General features: G+C 36.6%; 4 protein-coding genes across 5 annotated transcripts; 1 reads left to right on the forward strand and 3 right to left on the reverse strand.

Annotated features, from left to right (window-relative positions):
- Positions 1 to 2,774: 2,774 nt before the first annotated feature.
- On the reverse strand, positions 2,775 to 3,623 carry LOC105955188 (uncharacterized). Its single transcript, XM_012978890.2, has one exon. The coding sequence runs from the start codon at positions 3,547 to 3,549 to the stop codon at positions 2,959 to 2,961; it is 591 nt and encodes a 196-aa protein (XP_012834344.1). The 5' UTR covers positions 3,550 to 3,623; the 3' UTR covers positions 2,775 to 2,958.
- A 1,447-nt stretch (positions 3,624 to 5,070) lies between these two features.
- On the forward strand, positions 5,071 to 12,142 carry LOC105955253 (uncharacterized). Its single transcript, XM_012978969.2, has 8 exons — positions 5,071 to 5,814; positions 6,470 to 6,829; positions 6,913 to 7,172; positions 7,978 to 8,119; positions 8,263 to 8,634; positions 8,772 to 8,903; positions 9,441 to 9,569; positions 9,670 to 12,142. Exons 1-8 carry the CDS (start codon positions 5,626 to 5,628, stop codon positions 11,875 to 11,877), a joined length of 3,792 nt encoding a protein of 1,263 aa, XP_012834423.2. The 5' UTR covers positions 5,071 to 5,625; the 3' UTR covers positions 11,878 to 12,142.
- A 298-nt stretch (positions 12,143 to 12,440) lies between these two features.
- LOC105955254 (DNA-directed RNA polymerase subunit beta) lies at positions 12,441 to 14,305 on the reverse strand. The gene is made up of 3 exons (XM_012978970.2): positions 14,208 to 14,305; positions 13,006 to 13,726; positions 12,441 to 12,893 (listed from the first exon to the last, which is right to left on the reverse strand). Exons 2-3 carry the CDS (start codon positions 13,586 to 13,588, stop codon positions 12,682 to 12,684), a joined length of 795 nt encoding a protein of 264 aa, XP_012834424.2. The 5' UTR covers positions 13,589 to 13,726; positions 14,208 to 14,305; the 3' UTR covers positions 12,441 to 12,681.
- A 339-nt stretch (positions 14,306 to 14,644) lies between these two features.
- Positions 14,645 to 18,122, reverse strand: LOC105955255 (Cation efflux family protein). 2 transcript variants are annotated; one of them, XM_012978971.2, is made up of 7 exons: positions 17,775 to 18,122; positions 16,224 to 16,396; positions 15,943 to 16,141; positions 15,673 to 15,851; positions 15,436 to 15,586; positions 15,168 to 15,301; positions 14,645 to 15,052 (listed from the first exon to the last, which is right to left on the reverse strand). In XM_012978971.2, the coding sequence occupies exons 1-7, from the start codon at positions 17,986 to 17,988 to the stop codon at positions 14,873 to 14,875; spliced, it is 1,230 nt and encodes a 409-aa protein (XP_012834425.2). In that variant the 5' UTR covers positions 17,989 to 18,122; the 3' UTR covers positions 14,645 to 14,872. The 2 variants fall into 2 exon arrangements, with proteins under 2 accessions (XP_012834425.2, XP_012834426.2); XM_012978972.2 differs by lacking the exon at positions 17,775 to 18,122 and adding an exon at positions 16,481 to 16,705.
- Positions 18,123 to 18,497: the final 375 nt, after the last annotated feature.

Consider the following 18,497-nt stretch of genomic DNA (forward strand, 5'->3'; position numbering starts at 1 on the left):
ATATCAATCATTCAAGTGCGGTGGTTGGCAATCGGCAATCACACACATCCTATTAGACGGCCTAAGCACCAAAACGCCAAAATCTTGCCTCCCAAGCTTTCGAGGGCGACAAGCCATTGGCCGCCATTCGGTTCTCGACCGCTGCCTCATGTCCGCCAGGTCGCCACCCCTTATTGCTTTCACACATGCACCCGGAGTTTTTCAAACCAGACCTCCCCACGGGCGGCAGCGGCGGCCCTCAGGTCTTCGGCTGCAAAAAAGAAGAACTAGAGTTGAAAGGCCTGAAACAAGAATCGGCAGCTTCAACGCAGCGACAACACTCATCTGGCGGTGCAAAGCCCTATCCTCCCGTGAAGATCAGAACAGATAAGAAACAAGAACACTTCTTAACGTTGTTGATTTAAGGTCAAGGCTGAGTCCTCCACTGCCGGATTCCTATTGTGGAAACGCAATTCTAGTTGCTTACACGTTGGAGAACCGCTGATGAAAATCAGCGACAAGTACGCGAGATCTGTGATGGATTTACAAGAAGAGAATGTTTTGTATTTGTCGAAGTGAAAAGTGTGCAATAAGGTGTAGTGGGGTTTCACCTGTTTTCAGAGACACGACAGCTAGCAAACGTGTGGAAATGTGCACTTGTGATGGTATTGGCATTGTCGAGTTTCTTACAGGAAAAGCCTTTCTTATTACTGGTGGAACAGGCTTTCTACGAAAAGGTATATATTTATACATGTGTGTGTCGGTCCATGCATGAAGCCTAGCTTGCACTTAATCTACTGTTTGTTCTGTAAATTTCAGTTCTGATAGAGAAAATAATGCGAACAGCTCCTGATGTCAGCAAGATACTTGTCTTGATCAAGGCTAAGAATAAAGAAGCTGCAGCAGAAAGATTGAAAAACGAAGTTTGATAAATTTCTCTTTTCATTTTATCCCTTATTTCTCTAGCTAATAGAACACTTCATTATTATTTTGTATGTTGTATCATAAATGGTAGATAGGCAAAACCACCGAAAATCTTATCAAGCTTTCATGTTAAGCAAGTTGATACGCGTGGTCGTAAACATGAGTGACGTAAACATGAGTGAATCCAAGGATACTACTGTACAGAAAGGGGCACCAAACAGGATCTAGGAGATGACAATGGAGTTCTTGATGTAGTAAGTAGCTATATATAATATATCCTCAATTTCATAGTATATATATTTGTTCCAATATAATTCAAATAATATATAAGGACTTACAAGTAATGGCTTGATTTACGTTCCAGCAGATATCGTTGTCAACGCCACCTTGGCAGCCATGGCAAAACACCGGACATCTGCAAAACCAGAATCAAGGAAGATTTCTCCATTCACCTATTGAGGCACACGAACAGTCGAACTGGACTAGGAAATTTGTTCGAAACTGAAGAAAGGAAGAGGTCTCAATTGAAGAAAGAAACGGCATAGCATTTTCATTTTTTTATTCCGACTTGTGTACTTCCCTGCAAGAACAGATAAAACGAAAAACTTCCTGTTTGTGGTTTGATGCAATAAATTAGCCGAAATATTTAACAAGATCAATATTTTCGAACGGCAAATGGCATCCATTCTAATCTCATATATATATATATATATATATATATATATATATATATGTCACAAAAAATGTGGATACATCCCTATTCTATACAATAAGCATCTATAACCAGACTAGCAGCACAATCATGAGAAAAAATAAGATGCTTCGATAATTGAAAAATACAAAAAGCATCACAAGCCTAGGTGAGAGTACATAGAAGGAACAAGGTCAACAACGGACCAACCAAGGCCAGCGTACTGTATTAGCCTTATGCCACTATCAACATCGAATGAGGTCTGTTTGGACGAAAACAACAGTCTCTGTATATAACCAGATTGCTTTATTTCGTCCGATTTCTTGTCTGTTTAAGGGAGTTACATAGCTCGTTGATCTTACTGGCATTCCCAAAGTATTTTCAAGAATCCATTTGGTTACAGCTTTGCTGCAAAATTTCACACTGAGGATTGTTGGATTTCCGATTAGTAATCTATCAGCCAAGATATTATCAGTTGAGGAGAAAATAAGCGTGCAACGTTTTCGTGGTGGACCTGATGAAATGCAAGGCCAGCGTACTGAATCAACCTTATGCCACTATTAATATCACATTATAAATTGAATTACAAACAATTGAGATGGCAAATATAATCTCCTCCAATCCAGCCATGCAACCTTGTTCTTCCATTACAAAAAACTGAGAAAATATATTTTTTCTTGTCCAACATAGATCAGATTCTAACTACAGATTCCCAACAGCACCTTTCTTCTCAGCCAGTCCAGATTATCCACCACAACTTGTCTCCGAAAGTCTCAGAGTCGCACTCCAGAAAGTGGGAGACTACGGAATCGAGGGATTTTGTTTGTGCTTGGAGGAAGCTAACAAGGAATCTGGTATAACTGTCCACAAGTTACCATTTGATTTTATTTTTGATGTGTTTTGATTACTTCTAATTGTTAGGATTTTACCGCAATATGTGAAATAGATTTTTCGTGATTTTTCATAATTCCTCCTCTCTCAGTCGGAGAGATCATTCCTTCTGATTACTTTGACACTCTTTGAGTATGAATTCTTCATGCATACAAATTACAATTTGTATGATTATCTCATGAACTCTAAAGGTACAATCTATTTTGAGTCGCAACAATCTATTTTGAGTCGCAAGATTTCACTCCACTGGTGATCAATGGATGCATGAAAAAAATAACAAATTCATAAATTGAAATTAAAGGGCTTTATTAAAATTTTAAAAAATTAACAATTAAAAGAGGCTGAATATAAATATTCTTCTTAAAATCGTTCCTTCCTTCTACGATTTCATTGACGACCATTAAAAAAAAAAAAAAGCAATAAAGAACCCGTCAATGCCGAAATCATCCAGGTGGATCAGCACTCTCCATTCTTCAACTGGACTTGGGATCGGGCATCGGGAACAATCCGGCACCAGCAGCTCCACGTGGCGGCGAGAATCCCAAAAACTTCTGCAAATTGGTCCTAATACTAATCGAGCACAGCAAGTACAAAAACGCCATCGAACAATCCGTCATGTCATCGCCGGTCAATCCCCTGTGGCTCATCTTCTGCACCAATCTAATCGGAACGAACGGAATTTTCGCGACAGCTTTCCCCTCGAACAAACTGTTGAGCAATCCAAACACCATGAACAGAACTAGGGCAACAACGCCGCCCGATTTGAACTTGAAAATCGACAGGTCGCGGCTCGATTCCTTCAGGGACGATTCGACCCGGTCCATCTTTTTGATTTTGGATGATTTTTTGAGGAGGTTTGAGGAGGCCGGACTGGCGTCTGTTGTTTTCATAGTCTCGAGCTTTTTGGAAGCTTTGTCGATTGTGGATTTGAGGGATTTGTAGGAGGCGGTGCGGTAGATCAGAATCCATGAGATGGCTTCGCAGACAACGGCGGTGCAGAGTGATATTCCGACGACGGTGAGTCCGTCGGAGTATTTGGATCCGGAGAGTAGGGCTGACGCCATCTGAGGGATCTGAGAATATGTTGACGGTAATTCTGATGAGCTGGTGGTGGGTGTGGTGAGCTCACTTTATTTTCTTATATACATATATATATTCCCTTTTTCGTTTTTGGGTGGGAGTCAAATTCTGTAGAGTCGTGACATTCTTAGAAACGTGTCTGTTTGTAACAGCGACTTTTAGTTGAATTATTCTAATTTATTTTTGTTGGATTAACAAGAAATTCTAAAATTAATCGGTATCAAATAGCCCATTAATAATGTGCGCAGAGTCCATGGGCCGATTCAAATTGAGTATAAATTAAATACAATCTAAGCCCTTTTTGCGTCAAATTCCCCGCTACTAAATCTCGTGCCAACAATAACTATAATATGATATTTGGTTTGCTTGATTCGGATATATAGCTTTTGGAACGATTGAAAAATTATCCAAAATTACTTTACGAGATCGGGCAATACACAACAATTTTAAAATTTTGGGTACCTAAAGATTATATTTATTTAGGTCTCAAGACGCAAGACTCGTCGTCCTTACCCATTGAACATATATTGAATAAATGTCGGTTATAATTGCAATTGAGCCCTATAACTTTTCGTTTTTTGTATTTTATACGTAATATCTGATTTAAGCGTTAAACATAACCACGGAGTTGACCCTAAAATATTACATCGTGGTAATATATAGTAATTGAGAATAATAATTATAGTAGATTGCTCATTGAATACTCTAGTTACTCCATTTAGCTTTACAAAAGATATACGACACACGCGTTAATACAATTTCATTGATCCAAAAAGTAAAATTATGACCGTGTAATATAATTTATATGATTACAAAATTCGAACCCAAGATTTTCTATTTCATCAGAGTATACTTACAAAATTTACTCTAAAAATGGTTGACAAAAGCTTGATTGTATTATTTTATTAAATTTGAGACCTGATATTTTTTTTGGCCATTTATTGTGTTTGAGGGGATAAAATATAAAGGCATATTATTATCTCACAAAGGTAGAAGTGTGCATAATGTGAGCTCATAGTTTGACAAAATGACAACACCGGAATAAATGACAACATTGTCTGCATCATTATTTTTTTAAATTAATAAATATTTTAAAAATAAATTGAATTACCACAACAAAATTCGACTTCAAATTGGGCTTGCACATACGTTGGGGCTTGGGCTAAGTAAAACCATTGCCCATTGTCCATAGAATTCTCTAGACATATATTTCAGTCAACCAACATTTGCATATGTGCATTTATAATATCTCTTATATTTTTATAATCAATAATTGTAATCTATAATTATAAATTGATTTTATAATTGGCTTTTATTGCCCTTTTTTATTTGAATAACTAAATCTACAAAATCTCTATGATGAGATTTGTAAAAAATTAATATAAAATGGATAAATATGTTCTATGATGGATTTTTATCTAAAGATATTTACAATAAAATTAAATTGTATAAATGTTAAATAAAAAATTACAAAATATATATATTGTGTATGTGTGTTATATAATATATATGCGTGTGACCTGTAAATTTGTAAACAGTAAAATGTAATAACAGCATTACTTATATTTCTGTTTTTTAACCTTTCGTCGATTTTCATCTCTGTCGCTACGCCTCATTTCTTCTCTATACGTATATATATCGATATATATATATATATATATACACACACAGTGCCAAATCTCATCAGCGAAAACCCCCATCTCCAACACGGCCCCCTCTCTAAATTCTCGATCTCTTCCAATAGAATTCATTTCCAGATTCTCAATCTCATTTCATCCACTGAATCGACACACACACACACGCTCTCGCTCACATCGATTTTATTTATTTTTAATTTTTTTTAATTAAAAATTGGTTAGATTGGAGATTTTCGTTAATTTGTTTCATTGATCTGGAATTCATTTTTTATCCCGATCTGTGAGTTACGTTTTCGTACGTTGTGTTATGGGAATTGACTGCTAGTCGGATATTTGTGAATCGGATGGCCGGGATTGGACGGGAGATTTTTGTTTTTTGCGGATGAGGATTGAATTATAGGAAGCATAAAATTAGGGGGAAAAATGCCAGGGATTGCGCAGGGGATTAACAGTAATAGCAGTGGTGATAATAGTGATGCTAATAATAATTACCAGAATCCATTGGCAACGAATGGAACGCTGCCGTTTCGTTCCTTTAATGGTTCATCTGTTTCCAGTAATGGGTTCTGGTCTCAGCACAACGATGATATGAGCGACAATCAGCTGCAGAAGGTATACGCTTGTGAATGTATTTTGCATTTTAATGGCAATTGCTTGTATCCCAAAGATGACAGCTGTTGAATGGGTGTGTCTTAATTGGATGGCTAGGGGTTAATTTGGATCTTACAGTTAAATGGTTCTAGAGTTGAGCTCTTGTGAATTGGCGATTGTAACTTGACTGGAAATGTTTTCTTTTTTCCATAACATCTTTCAAGAACCAAATTAGTTCATGTGGGAATTAGTTATAATTTGTTTTTGTTCTAATAAAATCAATGCATATTTGCACATGTGTTATAGTAGTAATTTGCTATGTAGAAGGTATACGCTCGAGCAACCTGATTAAACTGGTATCTGAACATGTTTTCTGTAGCAATGTGCATATTAGGAAATTTCCTGTTGTATGCAATATCATTTCATAATCTTTCAGTTTAATCTCGTTTGGATTTTTCATTCATACAATTACATGGTTTTGTGGTAGTGAGCTAAGCATGTCCTTGACCTGGTGACAGTATTCTGATGTTATTTTCATTGATATGACAAGAGTTGTTGAACCAGAGATCTTATAGGCCTTGTTAACGCTTGATTGATGGCAAATTTGTTTTATGCTGCCAAGCTAGTTCCACTGGATTTGTTATGGAAAGTTACACTGGTTCTTGTTTTGTTGCAGTTTTGGTGTGAATTGACGCCACGAGCTCGACAGAATCTTCTTCGGATTGATAAGCAGACACTCTTTGAGCACGCTCGTAAGAACATGTATTGTTCTAGGTGCAACGGTTTGTTGCTTGAAGGGTTTTTGCAGATTGTTATGTATACAAAGTCTCCACCACAGGATGTAGCAGGGGGGATTGACAGTGTGAGAGAAACGGAAAATCTAAATCACGAACACTTGTGTAAGGACAATGGGTGCCAAAATGATGCCCAAGAACCATCCCTCCATCCATGGGGTGGATTGACCACATCAAAGGATGGAACACTCACGCTTTTGGACTGTTATATTTATTCAAAGTCTTTAGCTGGACTCCAAAATGTAAATTTCTTCTGATGTTACTGATTCTATGCGCTTCTGTTTTATCAAAGGCAGACAATTGGTTAACCTACGGTCTTAATCAGGTATTTGACAGTGCACGTTCGAGGGAAAGGGAACGTGAATTGCTCTATCCTGATGCATGTGGAGGAGGTGGGCGTGGATGGATAAGCCAAGGAATTGCGGGATACGGTAGAGGGCATGGAACAAGAGAAACATGCGCCCTTCATACTGCCAGATTGTCTGTGGAGACTTTGGTCGACTTTTGGTCTGCTCTTGGAGACGAGACTCGGCAATCTCTTCTGAGGATGAAAGAAGAAGATTTTATTGAAAGACTCATGTATAGGTGTGCCATCGTGTTCTCTGCCTTTGTTCTTTTGTATTTCGATTTGCCTATTCTCACAAATAAATAGTTAACAGTTTCAAATAGTATAAACATGCCTATTACTGTCATGTGTTTGCTAATTTGTTTGAACACAAAGAATCAAATTTACCTGCTTAGCCTTATCAAGGATTGGGGTACGTGCGTCCTTAATGTTTTAACCTTTTTTATTTATGAACTGTATAGTTAACAGCAAGGGGACATTGATTCTCTAAGGCAACGGTATTTTCGGCCACTTGAGGAAAAGTGTGTAAACATTGTTTTGTTTCCATTTCTCTGTTACAGACATTAGTAATTGAGGCTAATTTAGACTTTTCAATGTGCCAAATTCTTCATTTGTTTGGGTGAAAGACTTTAACCCCTAGATCACTAGAGAAAATATGTCCCACATTGATAATTTGGTATCCACGACTGTTTTAAGGGTTATCTTACCCTCTCTTTACAGACGAGTACGAGCTCGGTGGTATTTGAATTGATTTATTTTTTAGTCACCACTAAGACTACTTTTGTCACATAGAAGGCACATTTTATCTTTTCATTTTACTCGTAAAGGAATAAAATATTTGTATAGCTCAAGGGATATCTACCCTGTTCATGTTTTTATAGACTTCATATGTTGCCGAAGTGGTTTGTTGACATATTAATTTTAACCGATATTTGGAGTATTCTGCCATCTTTGATCATCTTGACTACACATCTCTTTGCTGTTAAGATGTAGAGCATATGATAGTGCAATATGTACTTCTGGTAATGGTTATCTTATTTTCAGGTTTGACAGCAAAAGGTTTTGTAGAGACTGCAGAAGAAATGTTATACGTGAATTTAAGGAGCTAAAGGAACTCAAGCGCATGCGAAAAGAAACTCGCTGCACAAGTTGGTTTTGTGGGGCAGACACTGCATTTCAATATGAGGTGTCTAATTTGGACTATGTTGCTATTGGGTTTTCCTTTCATAAGAGTTTCTGGTCCTATATCACGGACAAGTTATCTCAGTTATGTGATAGATCGTGCCAATGTTTCTGGAATCATGACTCATTTTTTGTCTTAATTATCAGGTTTCTCGCGATACTGTTCAGGCTGATTGGCATCATGCATTTTCAGATTCTTTTGGAACATATGATTACTTTGAATGGGGTATTGGAACTGGAGAAGGAAAATGTGATATCTTGGAGTTTGAAAATGTTGGCTTGAGTGGAAGAGTTCGCGTAAACGGTCTGGACTTAGGTGGGCTGAGTGCCTGCTATATAACTTTACGGGCTTGGAAAATGGATGGGCGATGCAGTGAGCTCTGTGTGAAAGCTCATGCTTTGCGAGGCCAACAATGCGTCCATTGCAGGCTTGTCGTTGGTGATGGATTTGTAACTATTACACGAGGAGATAATATCACAAGGTTTTTTGAACATGCAGAGGAGGCTGAGGAAGAAGAGGTGGTTAACTTGTGATTACACTGTCAGAAATCAAGAGTTTCTTTCATTTTTTAAATGCTGCATCTATTTTTCTCCGGAGTCATGTTATTTATTTCTTTCCTTTATTTTTCTCATTATAATTCTGTTTCTATTTTTAGGATGATGATTCCATGGACAAGGAGGGAAATGAGATTGACGGTGAATGCTCCCGTCCACAGAAACATGCGAAGAGTCCTGAACTTGCTCGAGAATTTCTCCTAGATGCTGCAACTGTCATTTTCAAGGAACAGGCATGTGAATTTTATCTCTTTAAATCTCTAAATTTGCAGGATCAACTGTGCGTACATCCAAATGTGGTTTATTAGGCGTAGCTTTATATCTTCTTGTTTTCTTAGTGCCATGGAATGGAATCATGAGGTTTTAGTATTCATGTTTTTATCAGATATTAATTTGACAAATTTGCTTTCCATTTATGACAATAGTTTCTTTTTCCAAAATGCACGTGGCATCCAAAATTAAACCTCATATAGGAAGAGAGATGCATTTCCTTAAGTTAGAATTTAGAAAATAAATTAAATTGATGCATAACTCCTTGCTTCCTGTACATGAATGAGTAGACTGAACTGTAGATTGCAAGCATCTCTGCGGAACTAATTTTATTTGTCTCAGTACTCTAGTGAATTTTGATTGTTTTATATTAAATATAGAGTGAGGATTTTTTTCTTTCTTCATCTTGAAGAGTACTTCTGATATGCTTGTTTTCGTCAGTGCTACCGTTAGCAGTTGTTAGTTGCTAACTAGGAAGCCCTTTTCTGTTTTTAATGCAGGTTGAGAAAGCTTTTAGAGAAGGAACAGCACGGCAAAATGCGCACAGCATTTTCGTGTGTCTTGCTTTAAAGTTACTAGAAGAACGTATACACGTCGCATGCAAGGAAATTATTACTTTAGAAAAGCAGGTTGTTTATTCTGAAGTTTCCAATCGGCTATTGGTCTGCATGGATTCAACTTTTAAATACGATGCATCTTTTAATTGCCAATTCAATTTCGATTCTGCAGATGAAACTTCTCGAAGAAGAAGAAAAGGAAAAGCGTGAAGAAGAAGAACGCAAGGAGCGGAGGAAAACAAAAGAAAGGGAAAAAAAACTCAGGAGGAAGGAAAGATTGAGGGAAAAAGAAAACCGGGATAAGAAGTGTGATGAATCAAATTTGGACCCTCTTGTTGCTGATGTTTTGGAGGAGTCAACGCCCTCCGTTGATGGTGACAATACTGTCAGCAGCAGAGAGTCCGTCGCTGAAAGAGGTGACCTTACTCTATCCAGTCCGTTGTCCCCTGATATTCAAGAAGATGACCAGTTTTTGACTGAGTATACTTATTCAAACATGGAGAATCCATCTGAAGATTTTTTGGATGGCGAATTTGGCAACACGAGAGATTGGAACACCTCTTTCCCATATGATCACTTACAGTACTCTCGCAGAAAGCCGAAGTTTCGCAAAGATTTGCCAAAGGAATCGAACTTAAAATGGTCTGATAGGAGAAAAGCTGCAGCGTTATCGGAGAATGCAGTTACTGTTAGCAAATATGAATCAAGATATCATGGTGATGGTTTTGAATCTACAAGGAACATTAATGGCTTTAATAAGCAATTAAGAACTAATGCTGCAAAGTCCAACATTAGAAACGGAAGCACGTTGTGTGAAAAATGTCACTGCACCAATAATGGAATAGGTGACAGATATGATTCCCATCTTTGCAGCTGTAACTATCATATGGAGTATAGATCTAGGCCGGAGCCTCATATTACGAGAGTAGGGCGAGATCCTAAATATGTTAGTAGGTTTGAGCCTGCATCTGATTTATCAAAACCATATTATCGTGGCAAAAAGTATACTCCGGTTATCAAGGGCATTGCTGGCAACCCTCCTAATACCAAGAAAGTTTGGGAACCGTTAGATTCGCAAAAGAAGTGCGTCCGAAGCAACTCAGATCCTGATATTACATTGAGATCCGCACCCAAAGTTGTAGCTTCGGAATCCGATCAACTCCCTGAATGTTGCTCCACTAGTTCCGATGAAGTGACAGATATTTCAGTCCAGGCCAACCACGAGGACAACAATATGAGAGATTTAGCAAGGTCTAAAGCTGAGAATTGTAGAGATATTGGTAGCGGGTTGCAAACAAAGGAAACACCTGGAAACTATTCAAAGGAAGCAGTGGCAGAGGAGGGTGAGTTATGTTCAATGACAAGATCGCCCCTCAGAACATCAGATTCGTCAATGAACAGCTCGTCTAACTCCGATAACTGCTCATCCTGCCTCAGTGAGGGTGAGAACAACAATTATTCGAACCCTCAAAACCTGGAATCAACATCAACATCAGATTCAGAAGAATCCAGCCATAATTCAGAGGGAATAGAAACTTCATGCTGCGTTGAAAATGGGGTCACTGGATCTCACGGAACTGTAGAGAACCAGAGTACATCGAGAGGGCAGGATGCTAAGAGCCAGGCACCACCTACCTCTACAGGAACAAATTCGGTTGGCAGTTTGGTTAAGGAAGCAGCTCCATATTGCGAGAACACGAAAGCAAATGTCAGTATAGGTGTTCAGCCTCAAAGTGTGCTTCCTCAAATGCATAACAAAAACATAAACTTCCCCGTCTTTCAGGCTCCTACAATGGGTTATTACCATCAGAATCCAGTTTCTTGGGCGGGCCCCACAAATGGGTTGATGTCCTTCCCACACTCCAACCACTATTTATTTGCCAACACATACGGATATGGTCTGAACGGAAACGCACGGTTCATGCAGTATGGAGCCTTACAGCATATGCCCCCACAATTAATTAATCATGTCCATGTGCCTGTTTACCAACCGGTTTCTCAGGTTAATGGGGTTAACTTAAACGAGCCTGCCAAGGTTGCCCATCTGCCTGGGCTTAAAGAAGGACAACCTAGGATAAAGAAGGTGGAACATCCTGCGGAAGTACCGACAGTTTTGGATGCTGTGCAAAATGGGAAGCCTGATAAAATGGATATGGGGAATAATGGTTTCTCTTTATTCCATTTTGGAGGGCCTGTAGCTCTTTCAACGGGATTTAAAGCCGACCCTATTCCTTTAAAAGAAGGATTTATGGGCAATGCTTCTCCGAATTCGTCAATAAACTGTACTGATGGTGATCATACCTGTGATAAGAAAGATTCTATTGAGGAATACAACTTGTTCGCTGCAACGAATGGCGGCATCAAGTTTTCAATCTACTGAAGGAGTTATATAAGCAAAAAAGATTGTTTCGGTTTTTTTCTTTTTATTCCTTATTTTCATGGAGCTTTGAGGAGTTCTAAAACATTCTTAAAACTGAGTGCTGAGTGATGCAAGCTTTGAATAATCTTCGTCAGAAAAAAAAAATAGTGTTTTTTGTGTTTGTGATTGTTTTGCTTTTGTTGATTTTTATTCTTTTCCTTGCGCAGAGAATGTCGAGAAATTTAATTATGTTTGATTTATACGAGTCGTTTGGAATTTGGCATGATATATGACTTTGTGCTTTTCTTTACACCTACAACGTGCCTTCCATTTTCCAGTACTTGTTTCATTTGATCGAAAAATGGTCGAGAGACTGAAATGCATATGAGTAATCAAAGTCCGAAGATCATTACTTCCATACGATCATGTTCTGCTTTCTTCTCTTGTAACTTTTTTGTAAAACAGGAATTTATTTTCTTTTCATACATGTTATTTTCCTTTAATTTTGTGTTAAAAAAGTACATGTAGCTTAGGTTACATTACGATATTTTTTTTTTCATAATTTGTTAAAGCTATAACTTCGATGATTTGAACGATAAGATGTTTTTGCATCAAAAGAGTCTTCAGAATTACCATTCAAGAGTATATATATTACGTCTTTTTTGGCTTTTGGACCATGACTAGAAAACACAGAAATCTCTATAGTTATAGGACAACCATTTGGTAATATTGAAAGTTTTAAAACAAACCAAAAACTTCCTAAGGTGAACGAATTTGATTAACACTACTCCGTGATGCACGATACATCTATACCTAGCCGATTATCTATTGGTTCGACTCAGCTGCATTGAGTCTCAAAACAGCAAGGTAAAATCCAGGTTCGTCCATGAATTCCACCACTTCAAACGAATGGTCAGCTGCACATTTCTGTAACACCGTTTTATCTGGCAAACTGGAGACTACCATATCTGGATATTGCTGTTGTTGCTCTTCAACCACTTGCCTCCCTTGTGGATGACTGATCACTAGTCTTGCTCCTATGTAACCATTGCAAATAATATTTTTATCAAGATAATACAACGAAATTAACCATGAATAATAAAATTGAAAAAGGGAATAAAGAAGAATAAGTAGTATATTCTATATTACCTGGCAGGCTTCGGTTAGCAAGAGCAGCAAGAACCTGATCAAGTTGATAGGGCAAAGCAGGGAGGAAATAGAGAAACACAACATCAAAATCTGTCCATTTCTCCGATACATCTAACAATTCTCCTTGCCAACATTTGACCTTATCATATTTTTCTTTGATGCACGCCAAAACCAAAAGAGAGCTGTGAACGATAAGTAGCTGCTGACAAGGCGATGACTCAACCAATCTATCGACAAATGACTCGGAGCCAATAGAAACCAGCACTTTTGATGTTTCTTCTATGTTTCCTGCAGAAATGATTCGGCCAATCTTCTGCATATGCTCTGCATTGTTATTCGTGTCCTCATTGTCAAGAAATGACCAATCCTTCTCCACAAAATCTTCGAAGTGAAATGCCGAAGTTGTCCCTTGATCTGAGGGAGCTGTAGCACAAACCGAAAATCGTGCGTGATTGGATAGAGTAACTGCGAATTCACTCGAATGAGAAGTGCGGAGATGAATTTTAGGGTAAAAAGGTGGCGGCGGTAGGAGGGAGGATGGCTTAAGTGGGATGAAAGATGAAGTTGAATGCAAAATATTCATCAGAAAATTTGTATAACGCACCGATTAGGAATCTAGGGTTTCGGTTTTTAAGGTGGTATATCAATCCACAAGTGGAGAAATTTAGTGTTCCACAGTAAATATCGAAATTAATAGCGTTCCACCATTTAGCCCGTTTCCCTGCAAATTAATATAAGACGATGCTCAGACAACTATATTCAGTGTATGTTAAGCAGTAATATAAGGCAAAAAAGCTATGTGCTTATGAAATACATCACATTGCCATTTCATGATTTTCATAAACACTCAATTTAGCTAAACAAATTAGGGATTTATACTCCAATGCTGATTTCCAAAATTGAATTTGCTTATTTACACACACACAGTGACACAGAGAGAGAAAAATGTGAGAAGAAAAAACAACTAATAACCAAAAACGAAATCCACCATTATTACTGTGATAGAAAGCTGAGAAAATATGCACAAAGATCAGAACTTGTACACACAAGAAAGCAAGAGATATTCACATATATATATTTCGAATTGCGTATTCAAAAAAAATTAGAATATGTGCGCGCAAAAAAGTTAATCTTAAACTGGGAGATAGTTTCAGTAACAAAATATAGTAAATATAAACGAGGAAATGAAGAATGGAGTTTACCTCTGCGCGAGAAAAACACAACCTAGTTATCCTCAGGTTTTAGGGAAGAAGAAGAAGAAAGAGAAATGGTGGGGTATTAAGTATTAACATTACATTAAAGTAAATATCACTTGACACCTCAATCTATAGTATATACCATTTTGCACCCCTCAACTATTTATTATCTCAATTAGACCCGTCAAGTATCGGAAATTTAATAATCAGCTATTTCTAGCAAACATTGTATGCTATAGTATATGATTTTTTCTGATTTACCTTCATTGTTAAAAAAATCATTGAAATAATTTGTGGATGAACTAATTCTTGACTGCATATAGATAAACATCTTAAATACTATATATTTGAGTATTAAAAAACGTTTTTTTTTTTTTTGAAAATTTCAGCTATTTCGAGCAAAAAGGGCGTGATATTCGATTTTTTGTAATTTTGCTCGACCGTTTACAAATCAATGAAACGATATTTATATAAATAGCTATAGTACAAGTAAGTAAACTCATAATATATTTCCCAAAACTTATACAAAGACTACCCAAGTCATTTTTCAAATTTCAGACATCTACATGATGTCATTAAGTTTGTTCAACTCCAATTGCATGCTATTAACCTCCTTCAAATTTCTGAATCATAGTATTATAAGTTATCATCATAACAAGTAACTTAATTAGTTAGGGGTCACTATTTGGAAGTTTATTGAGGACCGTATGCTCGGGCTTGTGATCGCACTCGTAATCAAGATGAACAAATGCCCTTTCAACTTCCGGAAGTTCCTCAATCTTTATCTGCAGTGATTCTCCGATTGCATGCGCTTCTATCAACCGCAAATCTTCCGGGAGCTCTATATCAACCTACATCGATCAATCCAAAGCCAATTTTATATATCATTTACGCCACGTATTGAAAAAGAAAGTTGAGGTGTGATTTTTGATGACACAAATAGACGTTAATTAACGAGGTTAATACCTCAACGAAGTAAAGAACACCAAAGGTGTAAGCACGAACTGTATCAACGCGCTTGATCTTCGAGTCGTGCCTCAGAACAAGATATGTAAGTTTCTGCAGTACTTCTGGTGGAGCCGATTGTCCAACTAGTGAAACTACAAAAACGAATAACAATTAGGGAACTAACTAAACTAAACTAAATAATAATACATGCATGCTACACAAACCTTAGCTACTTATTTTCTTCATTTTTAATTAATAGATCTAAGAGTAAGAAGATGAAGTAAACCTGCATTCTCAAGCACTGTTCCGGACCAATTAGTGATAGTGTAGACAGCTAAGGCAATAGCGCCAACTGGATCGATCCACCAGTAAAATCTATCACCGAGAACAGCAGCGACCAATCCCACGACATTTGTCACCACATCGAAATAATGGTCCTATATGATTAGATCATTATAATGTGTAGTTCACTAAGTGTCGAAAAAAAACTTGAAATCGTTAAATTCTTGAAATGGGATTTTACCTTAGCGTAGGCACGGACGATCTTGTTACCGGAGCTTCTGCAATAAATCCAAAGAACAAGTTTCACTCCGGTTGCAGTGAGCATGATGATGTACAACCACATCAATTGACTGGAATTCATCTTTTCCGAAGGGTTGTCTTTAATCAGCTGTTCTACAGCTTGTACCAGCACTTGAAACCCTAAACAATAACTCCATTTATATATATTCATCTTTTGAAAAGCCACTTTTCTTTTATCGGTTAATAATTGAATATTGCAAATAAAACTCACCAAGAGTGGCCATTATTGCAGCGAAGATGATGATGCCTACCGGTTGAACACGCAGTTTTCCAATAGGATATTTGTAAATATTTATGCTTTTCATCGATAAATGAGTAAACCATAGTATCCCACCCGCCATGAGATCGAGCAAAGAGTCGAGAGTAGACGCTGCAATGGCCAATGAGCCACTTTGAACTGTGGCGTAAATCTGAAGTTTGTCGAAGTTGGATCAATTTAGTGACAGATAATAATCATATCTCAATTAAAAGATTAGTAAATGTTAATCAAACCTTAAACGCGAGGAGGAAGACATTAGCCCAATTGGAAATGTTCATTGCTCTTTCATTTTGTGATAGTTCTTGACGATCAAGTTCTTCGTCAATTACATTGGACGAAACAAGCGAGTCGACTTCCTCAAACGACTTCAATGTGGCAAATTGTCTTTCGTAGTAATCTTTCTCACCTAAAACATGATAATTAAAGACAATGTCAATAATATTTATAAAAAAAAAATAAAAAATCGAGGAAACTCAAATGAAGTTGTTACCTTGAGTTAAGGTACTAGTGGTTTTAGAAAAATCAAGAAGAAAAGGGGACTCGGGATCAAGCGCGGTCTTAATCTTGGGAGGCAACTTAGACAAGAAATCATTTTTCAAAGTATTGACAGAATACCAATTTATTTGGTTTATGGGATTTGGTTTTTCACTTGTACTTAACAACAATGGCGATTCTGCATCCATTGATTATATTCTTACTAATTAGTTATTCATCACACCTCATTCCTTTTTATACACAAAGATTTGCATGTAAAAGAAACGTGCTTTAAAGATAGCAACTAAATCACACTCTAATAGGAAACCTTTTGAAGCAAAATGACAAACAAATATCTGATATGTTTGTTTTAAATGAACACAATCTGAAGATAATTCAATATCTATAATTTCTAGATCTACATCTCAGCCAATCAGCCAGGTGACTTAAAAATCGAAAAAAATACAAATTAGTGAATAAAATAAGGTCAAAAGTCAACCTTTTAGTTAAATAAATTGAAGACAAAATCTCATGGTCACTTTCTTAAACTGTATTTTATGTTTTTAAACATTGTTTTTGTTGTGTACTCGATTATTAATTAGTAATAATTAAGCATATAATAATATGGGCTGCTGTTGAAGAATCGACATGTTCGACTATTTATAGATAATGAATAATTTAATTTAATTTTCCATCTAAAGCTTGTTCATCGATCATCTCTACTATATATATAAACACAAGTGCATGCATCAGTGATTTCGTCATCGTCAATTATTTTGTGTTATTATTTGCAATTAATATTAATTGGCTAATGAAGGCGATGCGGTCTCCAACACACACCAACCCACCTACACACACACACACACACACTATATATATATATATATATATCTTCATATATGTATGATTAGTCAAGTTTTATCTAGGGACGTCATGATTTTCAAGACCTTTTTGTAGTTTACTTTAGCTGGGATATAAATAAAGAAAATAAAAAAATATCTTGGTAAATTTTGATTTTCATGAATTAGGTTTATAAGTTGCAGGCACAGTTGCAACTGTATATATATATATATATATATATATAGATACAACATAGTAGAAAGTTTAAAGTCTCCAGCTTTATAAACAGCCTTGATTAATGATAAAGTTGACGATTCAAATTGATTATCTATGCATTATGATGAAGTGGGCATGTATACATATAAATTTCTGAAACAAGTTTCAATATTTTTTAAAGGCAACCATTTTATAACCATTAATCCAAGAAACTAGATCTAACTTGGTAGCTGAGAGAGAGAGAGAGAGATGACCTTGATTAATGAATCCTTTGGCAGCTGAAAGATCAAGATTGACAAGATTTTCAGGATCAATAATCCCACATGATTTAACTTTGTCAGGCAACCGTTGAATGAAATCTGCTCTCATTCTGCTCATCCAGTTCATATTATAATCTGTACTCCCTCCATTTTTCAACTGATCTCCTCCTTCATTCAAGGGTTTCATCAAATCTTTCTCAGACTCCATTCCTTCTCTCAAATCACTACTCTTTTTATTTCTAGCTGATATATAGAGAGAGCTCTGTAATTAGGAGAAAAGTCCCCAGCTTTTTATATATATATACAAAATAAGGAGCTAAATCTTTTACAATTGGAAACTTCTTGTACCTTGTATATATATATTATAGGTAAGTTGTATATATCTACATGTATAGATAGATATATACAAATTGTAAACAAGAATTAGGTCCAAGGAACCAATACAACGTGACATAGTTGGTGGAGTAAAATTGGGGTAATTTGTAACAAATCGATGCACATAGATATATTGTTGGGGCCTGGGGGTTTCTATGTGAGGAAAAGAAATAATAAATAATTGGTTGAGCAGCATTTATATTTATTTTATGGAATCTGAGACGCTTAGCTGGTATAGCAGATGTGCACTGCCTTACATTTAATGCAAAATTGACTACACCACAATCATCAAAACCCAAACGGACAATTTAATTTACTATTATGCTAATTAATTAATTAATT

Source organism: Erythranthe guttata, chromosome 10 (assembly GCF_056151865.1).
Source record: "Erythranthe guttata isolate IM_541 chromosome 10, IM_541, whole genome shotgun sequence".
NCBI lineage: Eukaryota > Viridiplantae > Streptophyta > Magnoliopsida > Lamiales > Phrymaceae > Erythranthe > Erythranthe guttata.

Coding starts and splice junctions, on each gene's coding strand:
- LOC105955188 (XM_012978890.2), bottom strand. CDS start 3,549: ATGGCGTCAGCCCTACTCTCCGGATCCAAATACTCCGACGGACTCACC.
- LOC105955255 (XM_012978971.2), bottom strand. CDS start 17,988: ATGGAGTCTGAGAAAGATTTGATGAAACCCTTGAATGAAGGAGGAGAT. Junction 15,852..15,942: donor TGCAATAATGGCCACTCTTG/GTGAGTTTTATT, acceptor GTTATTGTTTAG/GGTTTCAAGTGCTGGTACAA. Junction 15,053..15,167: donor GTGTTCTTTACTTCGTTGAG/GTATTAACCTCG, acceptor TGATCGATGTAG/GTTGATATAGAGCTCCCGGA.
- LOC105955254 (XM_012978970.2), bottom strand. CDS start 13,588: ATGAATATTTTGCATTCAACTTCATCTTTCATCCCACTTAAGCCATCC. Junction 12,894..13,005: donor TGCTAACCGAAGCCTGCCAG/GTAATATAGAAT, acceptor ATGGTTACATAG/GAGCAAGACTAGTGATCAGT.
- LOC105955253 (XM_012978969.2), top strand. CDS start 5,626: ATGCCAGGGATTGCGCAGGGGATTAACAGTAATAGCAGTGGTGATAAT. Junction 8,635..8,771: donor AGGAGGCTGAGGAAGAAGAG/GTGGTTAACTTG, acceptor TTCTATTTTTAG/GATGATGATTCCATGGACAA. Junction 9,570..9,669: donor TTATTACTTTAGAAAAGCAG/GTTGTTTATTCT, acceptor TCGATTCTGCAG/ATGAAACTTCTCGAAGAAGA.